This window comes from Juglans regia, chromosome 12 (assembly GCF_001411555.2).
Source record: "Juglans regia cultivar Chandler chromosome 12, Walnut 2.0, whole genome shotgun sequence".
Taxonomy (NCBI): Eukaryota; Viridiplantae; Streptophyta; class Magnoliopsida; order Fagales; family Juglandaceae; genus Juglans; species Juglans regia.
Window position 1 is genome coordinate 8,293,543 of NC_049912.1, and position 18,730 is coordinate 8,312,272.

The following is an 18,730-nucleotide window of genomic DNA, read 5'->3' on the forward strand; positions in this document are numbered from 1 at the left end:
TCTCATAAATACATCTAAACTCATCTTAACATCTAAACACGTTGAAACTCATCTTAAGTGAACCTCACAAAACTCATTCTACCATCTCAACTTACTACTATTTATAAAAAACTCAACATTCAAACATAGCATAAAACTTACTTCTATAGATTTTAAGGAAGTGAAACCAACTATATAATATTATGAGTACATACTCTTCTCTTTGAGCCTTGTGTCCTTGTTGAATTACAACTTTATATTATCTTCTCTTTGCTTTTGGCAAGACTTTAATTTGTTAAAGAACCATGATTGGGCTTTATCCCTAATAAAAATGTAGCATATAATATTCTCTCCTCTTTTTCTAATTCCTTTTTTATTTCAAACTACTCATATCAATCTTAGAAAGTGGAAATTGTCTTCACAAGCCATAATAAAATTCCCCTGCTCACTATCTAGTATCTACCCTTTTTGGCAGAAGTGTGGAAAGACTAGCCAGCGGCTTTGACAATATTACCATGGCCGATTTATAAAGGGATGATGAATACGCAATCTTTAGACTTTAATCCTAAAATTCTAGAATTTTTATTATCAACCAAGTTTCTTGTCTATGTTAGCGGCGTCGTAAAAAAGATGATCAGTTTTCATTAGTTAAAAAAACTCAATGACCTCTGTTTATTTGAGAAAATGTTTGGTCTACAACTCCGTCAAAGAGACACCTCGGCTTATGAAGTTCTTTTTGTTGTAGTTCTCTCTGTTCTTTATTTGAGAATGTTTGTTGCAGGACCAACTTCATGCCATTCAGCTCTCTCTCTTTTCCCTTTTCTCCCCCCAAACCACCCCCCCCCCCCTTCCAAAAAAAAGAATCTCAGACCAGAGAAGAGGGGCTGGAGCTTTGACTCCTCCCTCCCTCATCTCTCCTCCCTCTTCTCCCTAGTTTTTCTTTTATTTTTTTAGTTTTGTTTACTTTTTCGTTCGCAGTAAGGCAAAATGTAGATCTATTATTCTCCGAAGCCAGGCGACCACCACACACCCCCTGCAAGATTCCCAAAGTGCCGATCAAAAATCTCATTGAATGGAGCGGTGCATGAGTCACATGCACAAACCAAAGAAATTTGTGTATTGGAAAGCTTTAAAAGCAATAGTTAGCTTGTGTTCTATATGTTTCAGATCAAAATTATAAAGTCCCGTTATGAATGAATAAAGTTTGTTCTACCTTCCAAAAAAAAAAAAACAAACTTCATGCCATTCTATCTTACAATAAAAATAATTTTACAATTTAAACACATCAATTTGTCTGCTTTCTTTTTGTAAATTTTCTCTTAGGCTATTTATTTTCATCAGGGTTTCAGTGAGTGATTCCCTGTTTAGCAGTTGGGAAGGTACGGGACATGATCCTTAAACTTTCCCGCTGTCAACTTTAGAAAGTCCAAAGCATTGTGGACCATGCACCGGAGTTTCTATTACCAAGCTCGTCACTATCACATTTGACAAGCTCCTAATCCTAGTGTAGCTGCCATAAAATTAAGAAACCGCATTAAAAATAAAGTCGGACATTGATGCATAATGGTAGCATGTCTCTATAGCTCTGACGTCAAAAGTATCAACAAAAAATGCAAAGAAATCCTATTACACGCAGAAAAGATGAGAGTTAAATACTCATACCGTTAATTATCACCTAATGGGACTTGGGCTCCAACATTTGTAGGACATTTCACTTCTAAATTCTACATTCTTTTTCTTTGGTTTTTGCTTTATGCCAGAGAGGGTTGGGGATGTTATTTTGTTTCATTTAACACATGTTTGCTTTCCCAAAACAACAACACGGTTTGCAGGGTCCTCGACCACTAATAGGGTCGGTATCTCCTGCCCCGATTGCCTTCATCACTGCCACTACCTCCTGCTCGAGCCGGCGGTCCACTTGAAGGATTGTTCCGATCAATTCTACGAGGCCGAGGAGGAGGTATCTGTACGCCAGGCTGCTGACTACAAAAGTCAAAAAAGGTTGTTTAAAATCTTAATCTTTAAATGATAACAAAACTTAGAAAGAAAAATCACTTGCAAAATAAATTAATGGTAACTTACAGAACATAGCCGATGCGACCATCTGGTAATACCATTGGAACCATGTGCATTCCTGCTGGCATTGGACCCCTACCATATATCATTGGCTGTTCAAGTGTAAAAATCCATGAGATGGTTTCGACTAGTACATTGACTATGTGAGAACATGCATACAAATACATGCAAATACCTGCTGGAAACCAGTGGCGACACCATATCCAGCCCCTACTGACCCATATTGATTACCGGCAAAACCACCATAACCAGAATGTGGAAGATGGTTTGGATGAGGCGCAGCATTATAGGGATACGCACCATCAAATTTTTTATCAGTCTGAGGTTTAGCAAGTACAACCTCCAACAATTGGCCTGCAGTTCAAATCCCATTGAACAAATTACTGGTGGAATAACAGATACACAGAAAAAAAAAAAAAAAGGGAAGAAAAAAGAAAACCTTCTTAGCCCTGTTCATCAACTAACTCAGATTTTTCATTGGACAAAATAACATCTAATTAAGAAATAAATGAATATGGAGTTAATGAAAGCAGTCTTCATTAGTTCTTTGACATTAACATAAATACCTCAGCCAAAATGACTACGACATTTTCATTCCTCCAAAATTTAGGCAATGTTTGGAAGTTAAAATCCCTCCAACGTGGGGAGATGATTTTTGAGTCAAAGATACATTCATTCCCAAAAATGCATATGAAAACATAATAAAATACAGAAGCCACCCCGAGGTGGCTGTGTTTTTTTGGTACACTTTTTTTTTCCAATTTACTTGTTATATCATCCAAAAACATTAAAAATTTACCATTTTTTTAAACTCTAAAACATCCTCTATAATAGATTTTACAACTATTTATAAATACTTTTACACTATTCATAAAACTATCTTTACATCCAAACATCACCTTAAACGAACTTCAATCTGTAAAGGTTCCTTAAGTTGTAGTTTCTCATCACAGTCATCAGCTTGGAAACAGTTAAACATAGTAATAGAAGTTGCTGGATTTCAACTTTTTGAAAAGAAAGGATAAATACATTTTGCACCCTCAAACTATCATGGGTCTTGTACTTTGCAGCCCAAAGTACCAAAACTGCACATTATATCTCAAACTATGCAAAACTAAAAATTTTGGACCCCCGTTTAATCCTAACCGTTTAGATTAATGAAAAATATGTGACGTAACACAATTTTGATGGTCAAATCTTAAGGGACGGTGCATAGTGTCAATTTTAGTATTTTGAGGATGCAATATGTAAGTCTTTGTAATTTGGGGTGTAAAGTGCAAAACCGTAGTAGTTTAAGGGTGTAAGTATAATTTTCCCTGAAAAGAATAAACTCTAACAGCAAATACTAGAACTGTGAGACAGGCATTAGATCTAATCATTCCATTCATAAGTCAAAATGATGAAAAAGCATTGCATTCTTCATCTAGAAATGCATGATGTAAGAACATTTTCTCTTAGGATTCTTCTGCCGATAGAAAACCTAGTAGAGAGAAAAACCTAGAGTCCCTAAACAACGCAGCCACCCACCCTAGACCGGCGAGTGACAACTCACCGCCAGCATAGACAAGGTCGACGGGCCCCGGCAACTTCTTCGAGGGCCCTTTGGCATAGGTCCTCTCTCCGGCGACCTGGTTTTTTTTTCACAAAATCCTTTCCTTCATTTTTTTACAGAGGCAATATTTCCGTCGATCTTGTGCTCCCCCCATTTCCACTGCCACAAACAAGGTCGACGGGCTCTGGCAAACCCTTTAAGGGCCCTTCGACGTTGGTCTTCCTCCGGCGATCGTATTTTTTGGCTGCTTCAGTTTTGCCGGTGTAGATCTGGTAACTCCGGCACCAAGCCAGCCATATTTTTCAGTGCACCAGATTTGTCTTGTGTTGTGCTTGTATCTCTACATGAACATTTGTCAGGAATGAAGTTGGGGAAGCACTTGCATTTGATATTGAAGCTTTGAAATTAATATAGGTTAGGTGGTGTTTTTTGGGTGGAATCAAAGGCTTTTGAGTTTTACTAGAAGAATGGAGGTCCTCAATGAAAATTGTGGAGAGGACCAGAAGGGTTTGGAGGTCGTTAGCTATGGGGCATAGTGGTATAGGATGGCTGGTGGCCACGGTGGAAGTAGTATTACAGGTGGGGAGAAATTTGGAATTCTCAAAACATTTACGTGAAGGGAACAAAGCATTTGTGGCTCAATGATGCTCCAATGTACATGGTAGATATCTAACTGTCACTACTTATATATATAAAAAAATAAGAAGATATCTAACTGTCACCAAATATGGTGGATGCCAACGGAGTGTTGCAATCATTCCTGAAGGGTTTGAAGGTTAGGTCTGGGAGAAGTTTGCTGTTATATTACGCAGAGCTATGAATATGCTTTTTTCCGGGAAGGAAAGCCAGAAGAGGACATTCGATCATGAGAACATCAACTTGGCGAGGCAATCTACTTATATATATAAAAAAATAAGAAGATATCTAACTGTCACCAAATATGGTGGATGCCAACGGAGTGTTGCAGTCATTCCTGAAGGGTTTGAAGGTTAGGTCTGGGAGAAGTTTGCTGTTATATTACGCAGAGCTATGAATATGCTTTTTTCCGGGAAGGAAAGCCAGAAGAGGACATTCGATCATGAGAACATCAACTTGGCGAGGCAATCATATGCAGCAGCTTTGAAGACGAGTCAAGCTTCGGTGACTCAGAGTGTGGGGAACTGTGTAAGTGGTCTGCAGATCACGCAAGCCCAAAACCAGCTTGTTGAGATGCACAAAACTTTAAAGGAGATGGAAGCCCATCTTGTCGAGTTAAAGGCAACGATCGCTTTCTTGTCTTCAAAAATAGACTTACCATCATCAATTGGAGGCAACATGGTTGTAAGAAACAAGCCTAAGATAGGCCCGAATCCTTTAAGCTCAGATAAAGGAAAACGGAAAATTGGATTCGACCCTGTCCATATACCTAGATCCAAGAGAGTGTGGTAGGTCAAAAGGAAAACTGAGTTATTTGAAGTGGGTTCTACGTCGGGTATAGGGGTTGAGACATCCTTAATGGAATGCCCTTCGCCACAGGTGATATAGGAAAGACCGATAGTCTGTGTTGCACTCTGGGTCAATCCCGAACCCACATCTGAAGGAGATGTAGGGTTCGTTGAAGTAGCGCATACAGGGTCGCCAGAGGTGAAGGGACTTGCTGCCTATCCAAAATCTCCAATGGAGAATACCAATGGAGTTGTTGAGGAGGCAAGGGATTTGTATAAGGGTTTGTCGTTGGTGCCTTGCGAGGGTAAATGTTTAGGACCTAGTGTTCCGTTGGGAACTATGTCAAGGGAAGATGTTGTCCCCTTGGTATCTCTTCCTCCATTAAACAATATAGTTGGATCATCATCGGATTGGATTTTGCAAAAGGTTAATGAGATCCAGCATATTGAGGACTCTCACATGGAGGATGTGAAGACTAATTTAAAGCAGTACTCACTGCGATTGAGGCGAGCCACTCTCGTGATACCAAATCAAGCTTTAAGAAAAGTAGAGAGTTGAAGCGCCTTTCTTGGGAAATCAACTACGATGCTAAGGGCAATAACTCAAGTTGAGGGAAGACTAGAGGGAGGGTATTATGAAGACGTTCTCATATAGGGTGTTTCGGGTAGAGTATTAGTCTACAGGAATCAATGGGTTGGGGTTGGGGAGGGGTGCTTTATTCCAACTCGAGCTTGATGTATTTTGGGTAGTTTTACACGGGCTTTTTGGGTCATTAGGAGCTCTCTAGTATGGGCTAAGTGTTTTCTTATATACATCCATTGTACTTGGTTACTCCCATTGATATATATAATATTTTTACTTATAAAAAAAGATAAAAAAATGATGTAAGAACCAAATAAAAATATAAGTATGATGTAATAAGCCCGTCAATTATATTCACATTGATGTTTGAACATATACCTATATTGCCTATAGATTCAAAAGTCTAAATTAGCCATTTCTTTTATTTTATCTTTAATTGAAGCTTTCTTGGAAGTTCTTGGGATCGACCCAAGAAAAATTGACCCTGATCATCATGTCTTCAAGTAGAATCAACTATACACATGTACATTCAAAGACAGAAATCTCAATGTAACCAAACATCAGTCATATATGTGTTGGAAATGTACCATCAATTTCATATTTCTCTGTATCTTTAACAGCCTTCAACGCACTTGACCTCTCAGCATAATGGATGAAACCAAAGTCCCGTTTGCCACCAGCTTTGCCAGGTGGCATGACCACTTTTGTCACCTCCCCATGGCGCTGAAATAGTTCCTTCATTTTTTCAGTGCTAGTGTTCTCGGGAATGTTTTTGACATAAAGAGCCTTAACCTGAATGCCAAAATAAATCATACAGTTTTGTAAGACCGAAAGCTCATATTTGTTAGGTATAAGTACCGAATGGAGGAATTCAATCTCCATAAATTTTACACAAAAGTACATGTAGCACTCATCTATAACTTGAACAGAAAAATAGAAGTGATTAATGATTATTAACCAAAGGAGCTTTGCTACACAACCTCCACCACACTCCACACTCTACACTTTTTTAAATTTTTTAAATTTTAAATATTTTTTTTAATTTTTTTTTGAGTTTATTCTTTTTAAATTATTTTAAATTATTTATTCATTATTTATATAATAAATATTTAATAAAAGAAAAAAATAATAAAAATTAAAAATAATGTGGAGTGTGGAGGTTGTATGAATAGTAGGAGGTTGAGTAGATTTTTTGTAACCAAAGAGCATGCAATTTAAGAAAAATAAAAGCTTACATGGGCCAAGACAACAAAAAGCTTACACGGGCTAATACAACAAAAAAATTTCACAGAAGCTTGAGTAACATTACGTCCATCAAACATACAGTTTGGAGAATATCATTGAAACATAATCCTTCATGTACATGAATGTAACGCCCCAATGGAAAGCCCAAGCCACATGGTCTATATTCCAAAATGACTAGTTAATGATACAATTGGAGTCTTATAAAGAGTAAGAACTTCTCATTCCCAAGCAATGCAGGATCTCATATACCACATACCCTTATCTTTATCAAATGGGGTATCACAATTTCCCCCCCTTAAATTCCCGACGAACTAGTCGGGCGTGTCCGTTAGAGGTGGCATGGCTCAAGTCCCACATTTCTGGTTGGGATAGGCTCTAATACCATTTGTAACGCCCTAATAGAAGGCCCAAACCACATGATCTATATTCCAAAATGATTAATCAATGATACAAATGAAGCCCTAATGAAACCTTTTATAAAGAGTAAGAACTTCTCATTTCTAAGCAATGTGAGATCCTATATACCACCTACCTTTATTCTTATCATATGAGGTATCACAATGAAACACCCTTACATGATACTTAAAATCAAGACACCTAGTCACTGTCTGAAACTTAACACCAAGGCCAACTAGGTCAGTCAAAGTCACTGGTTATAAATAACTTTTTTTTTATAAGTAAAAATGTATTAATATTAATAGGCGTAACCAAGTACACTAAGTGTATATAAGAGAAAACACCTAGCCCATAATAGAGAGCCCCTAATGAACATTGCCCAAGAGGGAGAAATTAGAAACCTCCCTATTGGGCGGTGTTAATAACTTAAGGGTATTGGCATGGTGTCACATGCAACCAAAACATTCTACTAGACAATCCTAAAGAGCCCTTAGGTTATTTGCATCCCTTCAATTCGGATTTGGAATCAAGCAATGATTAATTTGTTAAAATGTGTGATTCATGAAAGGTTATTTGCATCCCTTCAATTCGGATTCAGAATCAAGCAATGATTAATTTGTTAAAATGTGTGATTCATGAAATTTTGAATCAGGCATTTCAATACTAACAAAAAAAAAACAAGGCAAATTACCATACAGGGCCTACGAGGGCTAACCTTTTTTCAAAATGATTTCTATAGTTAAAAAGTTTCACAAAGATCCCTGGTATTAGATTTGTAAACCAAAAAAGATCCCTTAATCCAAACTCTATTAATCTAGTGATAGAAAACACAATTTGTCACGTCATAGCCAACCATAGATGGAACATGTCATATATATACACAATCAGTTTTTACAAATTAAAAAATGCAGTCAACATGCCAAGTCAGCATAAAATATAAAAGCATTAAAAACCTTAAAAATACAAAATATACAACAAATATAATGAATTGAAAAATCTTAAAAAGATTAACAAAATTAGCAAATAAAAACATAAAAAAATTTCAACTTAAAACAAAAAAAAAAACAATAAACTAAATTTAAAGAAAAAAACCACAATAGTTAAAATTATAAAATAAAATTAGAAAAGATATTAAAGACCTTAAAAGACATAATAAAAATTGAAAAAAAATAGAGAAAAGAAATTAAAAAAAAAATAGAAGAAAAACAAAAAAGGGGCTACCTTGCTCATGAGCAGCAACCAAGGGCCACCCTATGGTGGCTTTTTGTGACTTGCAACTAGCCACCCCTTGTGGGTGGCCTTTTGTTACATTTTTAGTTTTCTTTGTTTAATTTTTTTGAAGTTTTGAAATATATATTTCTAATTTTATTCGATAATTTTAACTATTTTGGTTTGTTGTACAAAACTTAGTTTATGATTTCTTTAACATTTTGAAGTTTATTTTGGTTAAAATTTGATGTATTTTTATTTTCTAATTTAGTTGATTTTTTTTAATATTTGTAATTTATTTTATATGTTTCTGCTGACATGACATGTTGACAATTCATATTTCTTATTTTTTTCAAAGCTTACCATGAATATATATGACACGTATACTATGATTGGTTGTGATGTGGCATGACATTGTTTTTGATCACTGAACCAATGGCGTTTGGATGGAGGGAGCATTTTGGTATATGGGACGTAACCTAGAAGTCATTGTGAAACTTCTTTAACCCTAGAGCTCAGTTTGAAAAGAGATCAAACCTGAGGAACTTCTACAACTATTTTCCCAAGAAACTTCTACAATTATCTTCCCAAAAAATATAACATCTACAATGTAATTCGGACATCTAAACTCATGTATAAATGAGTTTAGAATGTGCATTTAATTTTGATAGGTACAATGTGGACTTATTAACTAGTTAATGAAGCAGTATTAAAGCTAGTTAATAGAATATATGTATTTAAATACTGGCTTCAATAAAATATGATATAAATCCAAATAACTTAAATAAGAATACAATTTATCTATGTCATATCAAATGTCCATATCTGGCCTCGAATATTCTCATTTACCAAGATGATAAATATCCTGAAGTTATAAGGTCATGGTAATGATATTTTGTGCATGGTCACAAATTTAAGACAATACTCATTTTTCTCTTCAAATAAATGAAATAGAATTATACATGTTTATCCTACAATTTTTCTACACTTCCTACCAAATACCAAACACTAGGATGAGAAACTTAACATTGTGATACCTCCATATGATAAGGATAAGGGTAAATCGTGTATGAGATCCCACATTGCTTAGGAATGAGAAATTCTTACTCTTTATAAGGTTCTAATGAGACTCTAATTGTATAATTGACTAGTCATTTTGGAGTATAGGCCATATGGTTTGAGCCTTCAATTAGAGTGTTATAAATATACTCTCAGCTTTTCACATTTTCATACATGAAAAAAAGTCTCAATTTAAAATTTGGAATCATGAAAGGAAAGATTCATCGAGTCGCGTGATTCAAAAAAATTTTGATCAAGTATTTAAATGTTGATAAAAAAATATATATATACAATGCTAAAAAAATATGTACCCATTAACTGGCTTCAATAAGAATATGGTCTGAATCCAAATAGCTTCACTAAGAATGCAATTCATGTATGTGATCTCAAATGTCCACATTTTTATTTTGGCTAGAATAGGCTTGTTTAAGAAGAAGATAAATACCTTTCAATTTGAAAATCCAATACAAAATACTCATTTCTCTACTAATTATTCTAACCCCTAGGGGTTGGCTTAAGTGGTAAAGGCCTTGGGCTTGGGGGTATGCTCCCCCCAGGTCCCCTTGGGTGCAAACAATCTCTAGGGGCCACACCCCCTGGTGAAAAGTCAGAGATTTAACCAGTTCTGTATAGGGAAACTTCCGAGAGTGCGGTGCACGGGACCGGGATTTACTCTGCAGGGGTGGGTCCGAAGAGCCCTGCCTTGGAAAGGTTCTCCGACATAAAAATAAAAAAATAAAAAACTAAAAAAATAAAAAAATTATGTTCAACCAAATAAAGAATAAGATTCCATACTAGTATCCTTGGCCCCGTTTGGTTTTACAGATGGTCTCAACCCATCTCATCTCATCTCAACATCTAAACACCATTCAAACACAAACACTTTTTAATTTCAATTTTTCAACTTTTCAACTTTTTCATCTAATCATTACCTAATCATTACAGCTTTTCCAAACTTCCAAACAAAATACAAAAAATAATTCAACTTTTTCAAATCTCAAAATAAAAATAATATTAAAAAATTATATTCTAACAATATTTTTAACTTTATAATATTTTTATTCAATTTTTTATCTCATTTCCCAAAACCACATAAAACATTTTAACTCAAATCATTTCACTACTATTCACAAACTATCTCGCTAATATTTATAGATTTTTCATCTCATTTGTGTAACCAAACAAGGCCTTAATGTTTCTACCATTCTTTTTTCTTTTTTCTTTTTTAAAGTAAAAATCTTATATATATCAATAGAAGTAACTAAGTATACTGGACATAGACAAGATTAATGGTTCTAAAACATTAATGTATACAAGATTAATAGATGTAATTTTTCATCTCATCTCATCTCATCGGTAAGAATGTTTCTACCATTCTAACCGAATACAAAGATGAAAAAGTTAATATACCTTAAGTAATTCTCTCATATTTTCATACAAGACCAAAAAAAGAACAGAATCATGGTTCTAAAACAGAATATAAGAAAGAGAGTTTTGAATTTGCAGGAATCAGCCTGGAGTGGTCGATTTAATAAGTTCTGTGGTCAAACAGAATAATACATTTTTCTTATAGTTCATAATTCTTTCTCCACAGTTTTTATAGATTTATATCAATGGTTGTGTGTGTGAGTGCGTCTAGAGAGAAAGAGAGGAAGATTGACTTTCACACTAATAAATTATAAATCTAGTGCTCACTACAGATTGTGCACTCCCTTGGAGGTTCAATCTTTGATTAAGTACAGCCAATGTCATCCCCAACATCATTGTGCAGGACAACAAATTGCTTCTCCAAATTTAGATTGGAGAAAATCAAATAAATAATAATAACTAATAATCCCCCCTTCCCTCTTCAAAAAACAAAAGGGATGGGAACCACATGACGATAAACATTGACCATTTTAATTCCAGTTTGAAGTTAATAAGTATATTTTGTAAGGACTCATATTGTTCCACAGTAACTTATTTACCTGAGAAGCAGCTGAATGATCAGGTGCACTCTTCGGATCAGCCCAGGTGACAGTTGGGGTATTGCCATCCAACTTAAAATTTGAGCTTAGCATTTTCTGCCTTGAGTAATCGGCACAAGCATTATTGTAATATAACACAAAAGCAAAACCACGATTTCGGCTTGGATTTTGAGGATCCTGCAAATAGCCACAGCAATGTTGCCCACAAGTTAAGCATTCACAACCATCAAATGTTGTAGTATCGTCAAAGCAATATTCAATTTGAAACCTACCCTTATAAGTTCAATGTTTTCAACTCCAGGACCAGCCTCCTCAATGAATTTTCTAAACTCATCCTCAGTTAAGCTCTTAGGAACATTACCAATGAATAATCTATGCTTAGTTTCAGATAACGAACACCTTAAATTTTTACCCTGCAGTAATAAAAGATATCAAATAATACCGCCAAGCAGCAATAGTCTAACAAGAAGATAGTACTCTCTAAAATAAGCACCATGATTACCTTGAATTCTTTGTTATGTATATCTTCAATGGCCTTTTGTGCAACCTCTTTTGTTTTAAATGCTATGAAAGCATAACCCTTGGCATCACCAGTTTCCTTATCTTTCATCAGTCTTACCTGAACAACAATAATAGAATAAAACCTTGCAATACCAATGGAAAGAGGAGAAAAAAAGATTTAGCAAGCAATAGTGGGTGCAGTTCCAACCTCAAGAATTTCGCCTATTGGCTCACAGAGATTCCTCAAATCTTCTTCCTGGGCATCACGGGGAAGTCCACCAATGAAAACTTCAGACCCATGGGGAGGAAGGGCAAGAAGTTCAGCATGCTTCTCCTTCTCATCATTGTCAACAGAAGCAGCCGGCTTTTCTTCATCTTCAATGGATTCTGAGGCAATGTGGCTTCTATCTGCTTCTGGTGATTGGTCTTTCCCACTAGGCTCAGTTACAGAGTCCTCATGTACTTCTTCAACATTCTCTTCAACATTTTCATACTCACCTCCATCTACTCCATCATCATCTAATTGTTCTTCAACATCTTCATCTATCTGTTCTTCAGCATCGTCGTCCATCTCTTCCATGTAATTCTCCTCATCAAGATCCACCCGCTCTTCAACTTCCGTGCCTTCTGCCATATCTCGCCTTCAGGCCCTATGCTTTGTCATCCAATTACTAATCAGCACAAAATATCAACAGGCACAGATGGTATTGACGGAGGATACAATGAACAAATAAGAATTTTCATGATAATGAAAATGGTGAGAAGCAAGGAGAAATCGAGGGAAAGAGCCTTTTGTACTCAAAAAGGGATTTCATGGTAGCCTCCACGCACTGTCCAAAAAGGACGTAAAGGATGGATGTAAGATATGATACATAGTGCCACGATGGTACACGAGTCGTGTGAACCCTTTGGCTGCAAGAACTGCAACTCCAACCTCCCACTTTTTGTCCAAAAATGTTGATCAATTGCGTGCACAAAAAGCTATATGTAAATGTCACGTACCTGCTGCTTCTCCACCAACCCAATAACTAAATTGATAATCAAGAACAATCAAGAAACTCAAGAATTCAAGATGAAACCCAAGAAACCATTTATCATTTCTTGGAAGAGATTTTCAAGTAATCTCTCAAACTCCAAAAACAATTCACACTTTAACATCCAAAAAACTGAATTTAGAATACACTACAATCATCCTTTTATACCTACAGCTACTCTCATTACACACATCGTTTCATTCTAAAATTACAGCTAAAATGACATCGAATCTAGTAAAAACATTGCTGCCTGCATTCAGCTTCCACGCACCGTTTCATTAAAGCTCCTCCACGCACTGTTTTGATGCCAAAGGCAGTTGCTTTCTGTTATTTTCTGTTACAACTCGCGTGGAAGCTTAACACAGGCAGCAATGTTTTTACTAGATGCGACGCCGTTTTAGCAGTAATTTTAGAATGAAACGATGCGTGTAATGAGAGTAGCCGTAGGTATAGAAGGATGATTGTAGTGTATTCTGAATTCAGTTTTTTGGATGTTAAAGTGTGAATTGTTTTTGGAGTTTGAGAGATTACTCCAAAATCTCTTCCAAGAAATGATAAATGGTTTCTTGGGTTTCATCTTGAATTCTTGAGTTTCTTGATTGTTCTTGATCATCAGTTTAGTTACTGGGTTGATGGAGAAGCAGCAGGTACGTGACAGTAAACTAACTCTAACATAGACAAGATTCGAAGAAATATTTGTCTCCTTCGTTCCTATATAATTTCTCAAAATAAACAACGAGAAAAGCTCAGCAAAAAGATAGAAGTGTTCTTGAGATGCCCAAATCCTAAAAACTAATGCAATTAGACATATTAAAAAAAGATGACCTAAATGCCTTTGCATCGATGGGACTAACCCATCGTTAAGCTTTTTTTTTTTTCTTTGGGGGGGGGGGGGTGTTAAAAGTACTCATACAAATACAAGGAACCGTGATTAAAGATCTTCCAAAGTGCAACAAAATAAATCTTGAGCCCTATCGTCGAGAAAGAATACTCACATATAAGAGATGAGATATCAAATCCAAAGCAGACATAGAAATGAAGGGGTTATGAAGCTAGAGGGGCGAATAAAACCCACAAATTGATATTATTTTCTGAGACAAAAAATGAGGAGGTAGAAATGGGAGAGATTTGTAGGATTTGAGCAATGAAAATGATCAGAAGCAAAACCAAGAATATATATAAGGGGTGATTTTTGGCAAATAAAATTGAATGCCGAGAATGACAGGAATATAGAAAGTGAGAGTTTTGCATACCATACCAGTGGGGTTAAGGATTTGGTTTTTGCTTTTGGGGGTCTCTGTGGAGAGAGCGAGAGACAGAAAGACTCGAGGGATGTATTTTATACGACGAACGCGAGACCTCCAAATGGGGTTTTCATCATTCCCTATGTTTGGGAATGCGACTACGAGAGGCAGCCGCCAGGATACAGAGCGGATGGGTTTAGCCCCGAGAAAGTTTACACCCCTACGCAAACCGTGCCACTTTATACCAACTCATTTTAATTTTAGCTCTCCTATCCATCATCCTTACACGCTCATATATCATATTTATTTTTATATTTTTTAACTTTTTTGTTTTATTCTTTTTATATTAATTGATTTATTCTACTCATTATTCATATACTATACATTTAATAAAAAATAAAAAATAAAAAATTTATATATGAAGTATAATGTGAGGATGATGTGTAACACCCCATTCTCGGAGGTCCGGAGAGTTAACTCTTAATATCTAAAATTAACTTAAATAATACAACTATAAAATCTAAAAAATTCCATAAAATATTAATCCATTTAATCAATCCAAATATCTAAGTTCCTCCATGAGGACAATAAAGAAAATCTCAATAACATAAATTAAAATATCTCAAAAACTCGAAATTATCCTTAACTCATCAAATCAAAATACCTGAAAAATAAAATCAGTTTACTAACTACAACTCTCAAATAAGCACTTGTACCCTCAGGCACTTATTCTACTTTGATCATCACATCTTGCTAAAACTTCCTACTCTTGTTCTCCAGCTGAACCATCAAAATTATCTGAAAAATATATAGAGATAAGGAGTGAGTTATCAACAACTCAGTAAGTAGAGAACATATATCAGTGTGTAAATATGAGCATTTACAGAAATCAGAATGCAGAATAAAACATTTTCATTTTCAGAGTGCGGAAGCAAAACATGTTATCAAAATATCAGAGCGAAAATTTAGAAATAATTTCATTCAAAAATATTCTTTGACATAACATAAATGATCATCATCATCATCAGAACATCATATCAGAACAAAAGCCATGTATAACCCACGTGGTAGGGTTGTGCATCTACGGATAGCCAAGCAGAACATAAATCACTCTGTTACCAATGTGTGCACTCAAAACAGAGACCACTACTATAACCCGTGGTAGGGTCGTATCCACTACTATAACTCGTGGTTGGGCCGTATCCACTATTATAACCCATGGTTGGGCCGTATCCAATATTATAACCAGTGGCAGGGCCATAACTGAACAGAGCGGAAACAGAATCAAATTCAGAATCAAAGAGTCATGCCAAAAGTTTTCAGAAATCACATCTTATCCAAATAGAGTACTGAACAAAATTGTATCATCTTCGCAATCAAAGCAAATCCAAAGCATATTTACATAATTATGCACAAATTTTCATATTCGCTCTTTTTACATAAATCAGAAATAGAATGTCAAAAATAAGTTCATATCTACACCAGTCATGATAGAAAATACTTTATTCTTAAACAGAATCTCATGAATAATGCAAAACAAATAACTGAGGTAGTTCAAATTTCTTTTCATAACCAAATATGTATATTTTTCAAAAAGTCAACCTCAACTCATTTTATTTTAATGCAAAACCTAGCATAAGAACCCCGCTTACTTGGACTTAGCTTTTTCGAAATTTCCTTCAAAATGTCGAACAGTAATTAATCGTCACCTATAAAATAATCACAAATTCTCGTAAATTTTCAATTAATCTCATATTTTGATATTTAATCCTAAACTTCTAAAATAATCTATTTAATTCCTCAAAACCTAAAATTCTCATAATTTCCCAAATACCCTCATTTTCCCCAAACCATCAATATCCACTTAATTGAATTCGTACCAAATAAGAATTAAATCAAGCAAGTATTAAAATAAATATAAAACTAAAAAAAAAATTAATATTCAAAATATTTAAAATACCAGCAACGTTTTATAAATAAAAAGAACATATTGGTTACTAAAATTTCCATAAAATAAGTCATGAAAAACTCATCTCTTACAAAAAATAGGTTTACTTCCTTTAATTAACAATATTATTAAAATATAAATATAATATTTATTGAAACTTAAAGCAAAACTCATTTAAACATAAACCTTAAAAAAATAAAACTTCTCACCCGAAAACATTAGGTTAAACCTACCTTATATATATATATATATATATATATATATATATATTAGGTCAAAACTAGTAAGTACCCAATCTAGGATAAAACTTTCCATATATATAAAGTACGTATATATAACTTATAAGCATATACCAGACAAATAACACAGGATTTAACACATGCGGCGACAGGAACTTACCCAAGGGAAACTGAGGCACGCGTCGAGGAGTGAGGAGCGACGGGGCTGGCTGGAGGGACAGTGGTGGCGCGGCTGAGGAGCAGGAGTGGGGCGAAGATGCCGTTGAGTTGGGCTGAGCACGAGAGAAAGAAAGAGAGAGAGTAACCGAGAGGGAGTGAGAGAGTGCTGAGAGAGAATGAGAGAATGATAAACAAAAGAGAAAATGACGGGGGAACGGAGAGAGAGTGATCACGACATGAGAAAGAAGATAATACCGAGAAGAAGATAGAGTTGTACGGTGGCGACGCGTGGTGGCTCCGGACGAGAAATAACACTGAGCTGTTGATGCTCTGTTTTCGGGAGCTAAAACAGAGTATGCCGTGTGTTCCTCTTTCAATGGCTGGGCAATGGTGGTTGGCTTTCCGTGGTGGTGAGGACGGCTAGGGGGTGGTGCATTGTTGCACATAGGAGTTGCTGTCTGTGAGTTCATGTGGCAGGGCAACGGCGTCACGGAGAGTCAACCTGTGTTGCGCTACGGGCTTGGCCAGTGATTGGGTGTTGCACGGTTGCGCTGAGGAGAAGGTCTCACATTGATGAAAAGAAGTGGCTATGGTGAGGCTTTGGGCCTTGGGTGATGGTCGTTTACGGTGGAAGTGGGTTGCTGTTTGTGTGGGAAGGAGTTGCTAGCGGCGGCAGTGAACGTAACGAAGGCGTTCTCTACGCATGGTTATTGTGTGCGTATAAATATGATGCGAAAACTCTAGAGATAAGAGAGACGTGTGTGCATATGACAGGCTGAGTCGTGTGTGTGCATGCATGTTGTGGACGAGAGGAAGAGTTAGGGGGAAAAAGAAAATAGATAGAAAGAATAAAACGAACAGAAGTTAACGTGTGAAAAAAAAATAGATTAAAAAAAAAACAAAAAATTAAAACAAAAAAATAAATAAATAATTGAGCTTGATTGGGTCCGGATGTTACATGATGAGTAAGATTTTTCTTTTACTTTTAAAGAAATTTAAGTCATTTTATAATAAAGATGATATTTTTTAAGCATCTTAATAAGGCATTCCATAATTGCACCTGATCAAAATAATAAAAACTAATAAAAGTACAATAATATAATAATGGTCACTGATTTTTTTTTTCTTTTTATCTTAATGTATTAGTGAAAATAGTAAAACCTGAACAATAATATGATAATAGTGGCCGAAAGTAATTTTATCTTGATCCATCAGTTGAAACAGTAATAATAATTATTCTTGTCCTGATTTCTGACTTGAATAATTGTACCATTTCATAAATAAAGACTGACTTCCCTACATATTTATTTTTTTCTTCTATGGCGTAAATCGTGGATCATAATCTAAAAAATAGATCTGAGTATATTGGAATAATTGTGCTGGTTGGAGAGAAACTTGTGAAGAAATAGGCCTTTTGAGATGGGGAGGTCGACTAAGAATGACTTGATGGTGGACTTTAATAATGGAGATGATATTTTGTTTCAAAAATATTTTACTTGTATTTTAAATTTTGTATAGTTTTTTTTTTTTATAAAAAAAAAGAGTTGTAAAAAAAATTATACTATGTCGCGAATAATCCTTTCAAATTATAATGTACCCCTCGTTTTCATTAGAAAAAAATGACGAATAATGTTGGGTCAAAACATCCAAGCCTTCATAGATCTCTAACTTTCATAATTAAATCACTTCACCCATCTCCATATAGGATTTTTTTTTTTAATGAGACAATTGCCATACAACTTATTTTTTTTTAAAGGAATAGACTTTATTCATTAACGTAGATACTGGATACAAGGAGGATAATCCTCAATAAGTAAACAATCTTATGAGCAATTGAAAGCAAACTTTGCCAAATAATGGGAAATAACATTAACTTACCTAGGGACATATTGAATAGACCAGTTACGGGTCTTAGAAAGCATGAGCTTGATGTCTCTGATAACAATACCAGTGGAACTCCAACTATCTTCTTTGTGTTGAACAACCTTCACCACAACAAGAGAGTCACCTTCTAAGATGATTTGGTGTAGCCCCAACTCAGCACATAAGGAAGTGGCTCTACGTGCAGCTACTGCTTCCCCTAGAAGAGGATTAGGGTTCAATGGCATAGATGAA

At 35.4% G+C, this 18,730-nt stretch overlaps 1 protein-coding gene across 5 annotated transcripts; it reads right to left on the bottom strand.

Annotated features, from left to right (window-relative positions):
- Positions 1–1,532: 1,532 nt before the first annotated feature.
- Positions 1,533–14,414, bottom strand: LOC109017231 (heterogeneous nuclear ribonucleoprotein Q-like). Of its 5 annotated transcripts, none has more exons than XM_035683850.1 (9): positions 14,284–14,414; positions 12,200–12,646; positions 11,993–12,109; positions 11,763–11,903; positions 11,491–11,667; positions 6,202–6,406; positions 2,231–2,409; positions 2,062–2,147; positions 1,533–1,962 (listed from the first exon to the last, which is right to left on the bottom strand). In XM_035683850.1, the coding sequence occupies exons 2-9, from the start codon at positions 12,623–12,625 to the stop codon at positions 1,824–1,826; spliced, it is 1,470 nt and encodes a 489-aa protein (XP_035539743.1). In that variant the 5' UTR covers positions 12,626–12,646; positions 14,284–14,414; the 3' UTR covers positions 1,533–1,823. The 5 variants fall into 5 exon arrangements, with proteins under 5 accessions (XP_035539743.1, XP_035539744.1, XP_035539742.1 ...); XM_035683851.1 differs by having other exon boundaries at positions 12,200–12,641; positions 14,279–14,414; XM_035683849.1 differs by having other exon boundaries at positions 14,021–14,414.
- Between the last annotated feature and the right edge of the window lie 4,316 nt (positions 14,415–18,730).

Excerpts from the sequence above, each read along its gene's own strand:
- LOC109017231 (XM_035683850.1), bottom strand. The coding sequence starts at position 12,625 with ATGGCAGAAGGCACGGAAGTTGAAGAGCGGGTGGATCTTGATGAGGAG. Across the intron at positions 6,407-11,490 it reads ATCATTCAGCTGCTTCTCAG|GTTAAGGCTCTTTATGTCAA; the intron begins GTAAATAAGTTA and ends TTTGGCATTCAG. Across the intron at positions 2,148-2,230 it reads TCGCCACTGGTTTCCAGCAG|CCAATGATATATGGTAGGGG; the intron begins GTATTTGCATGT and ends ACACTTGAACAG.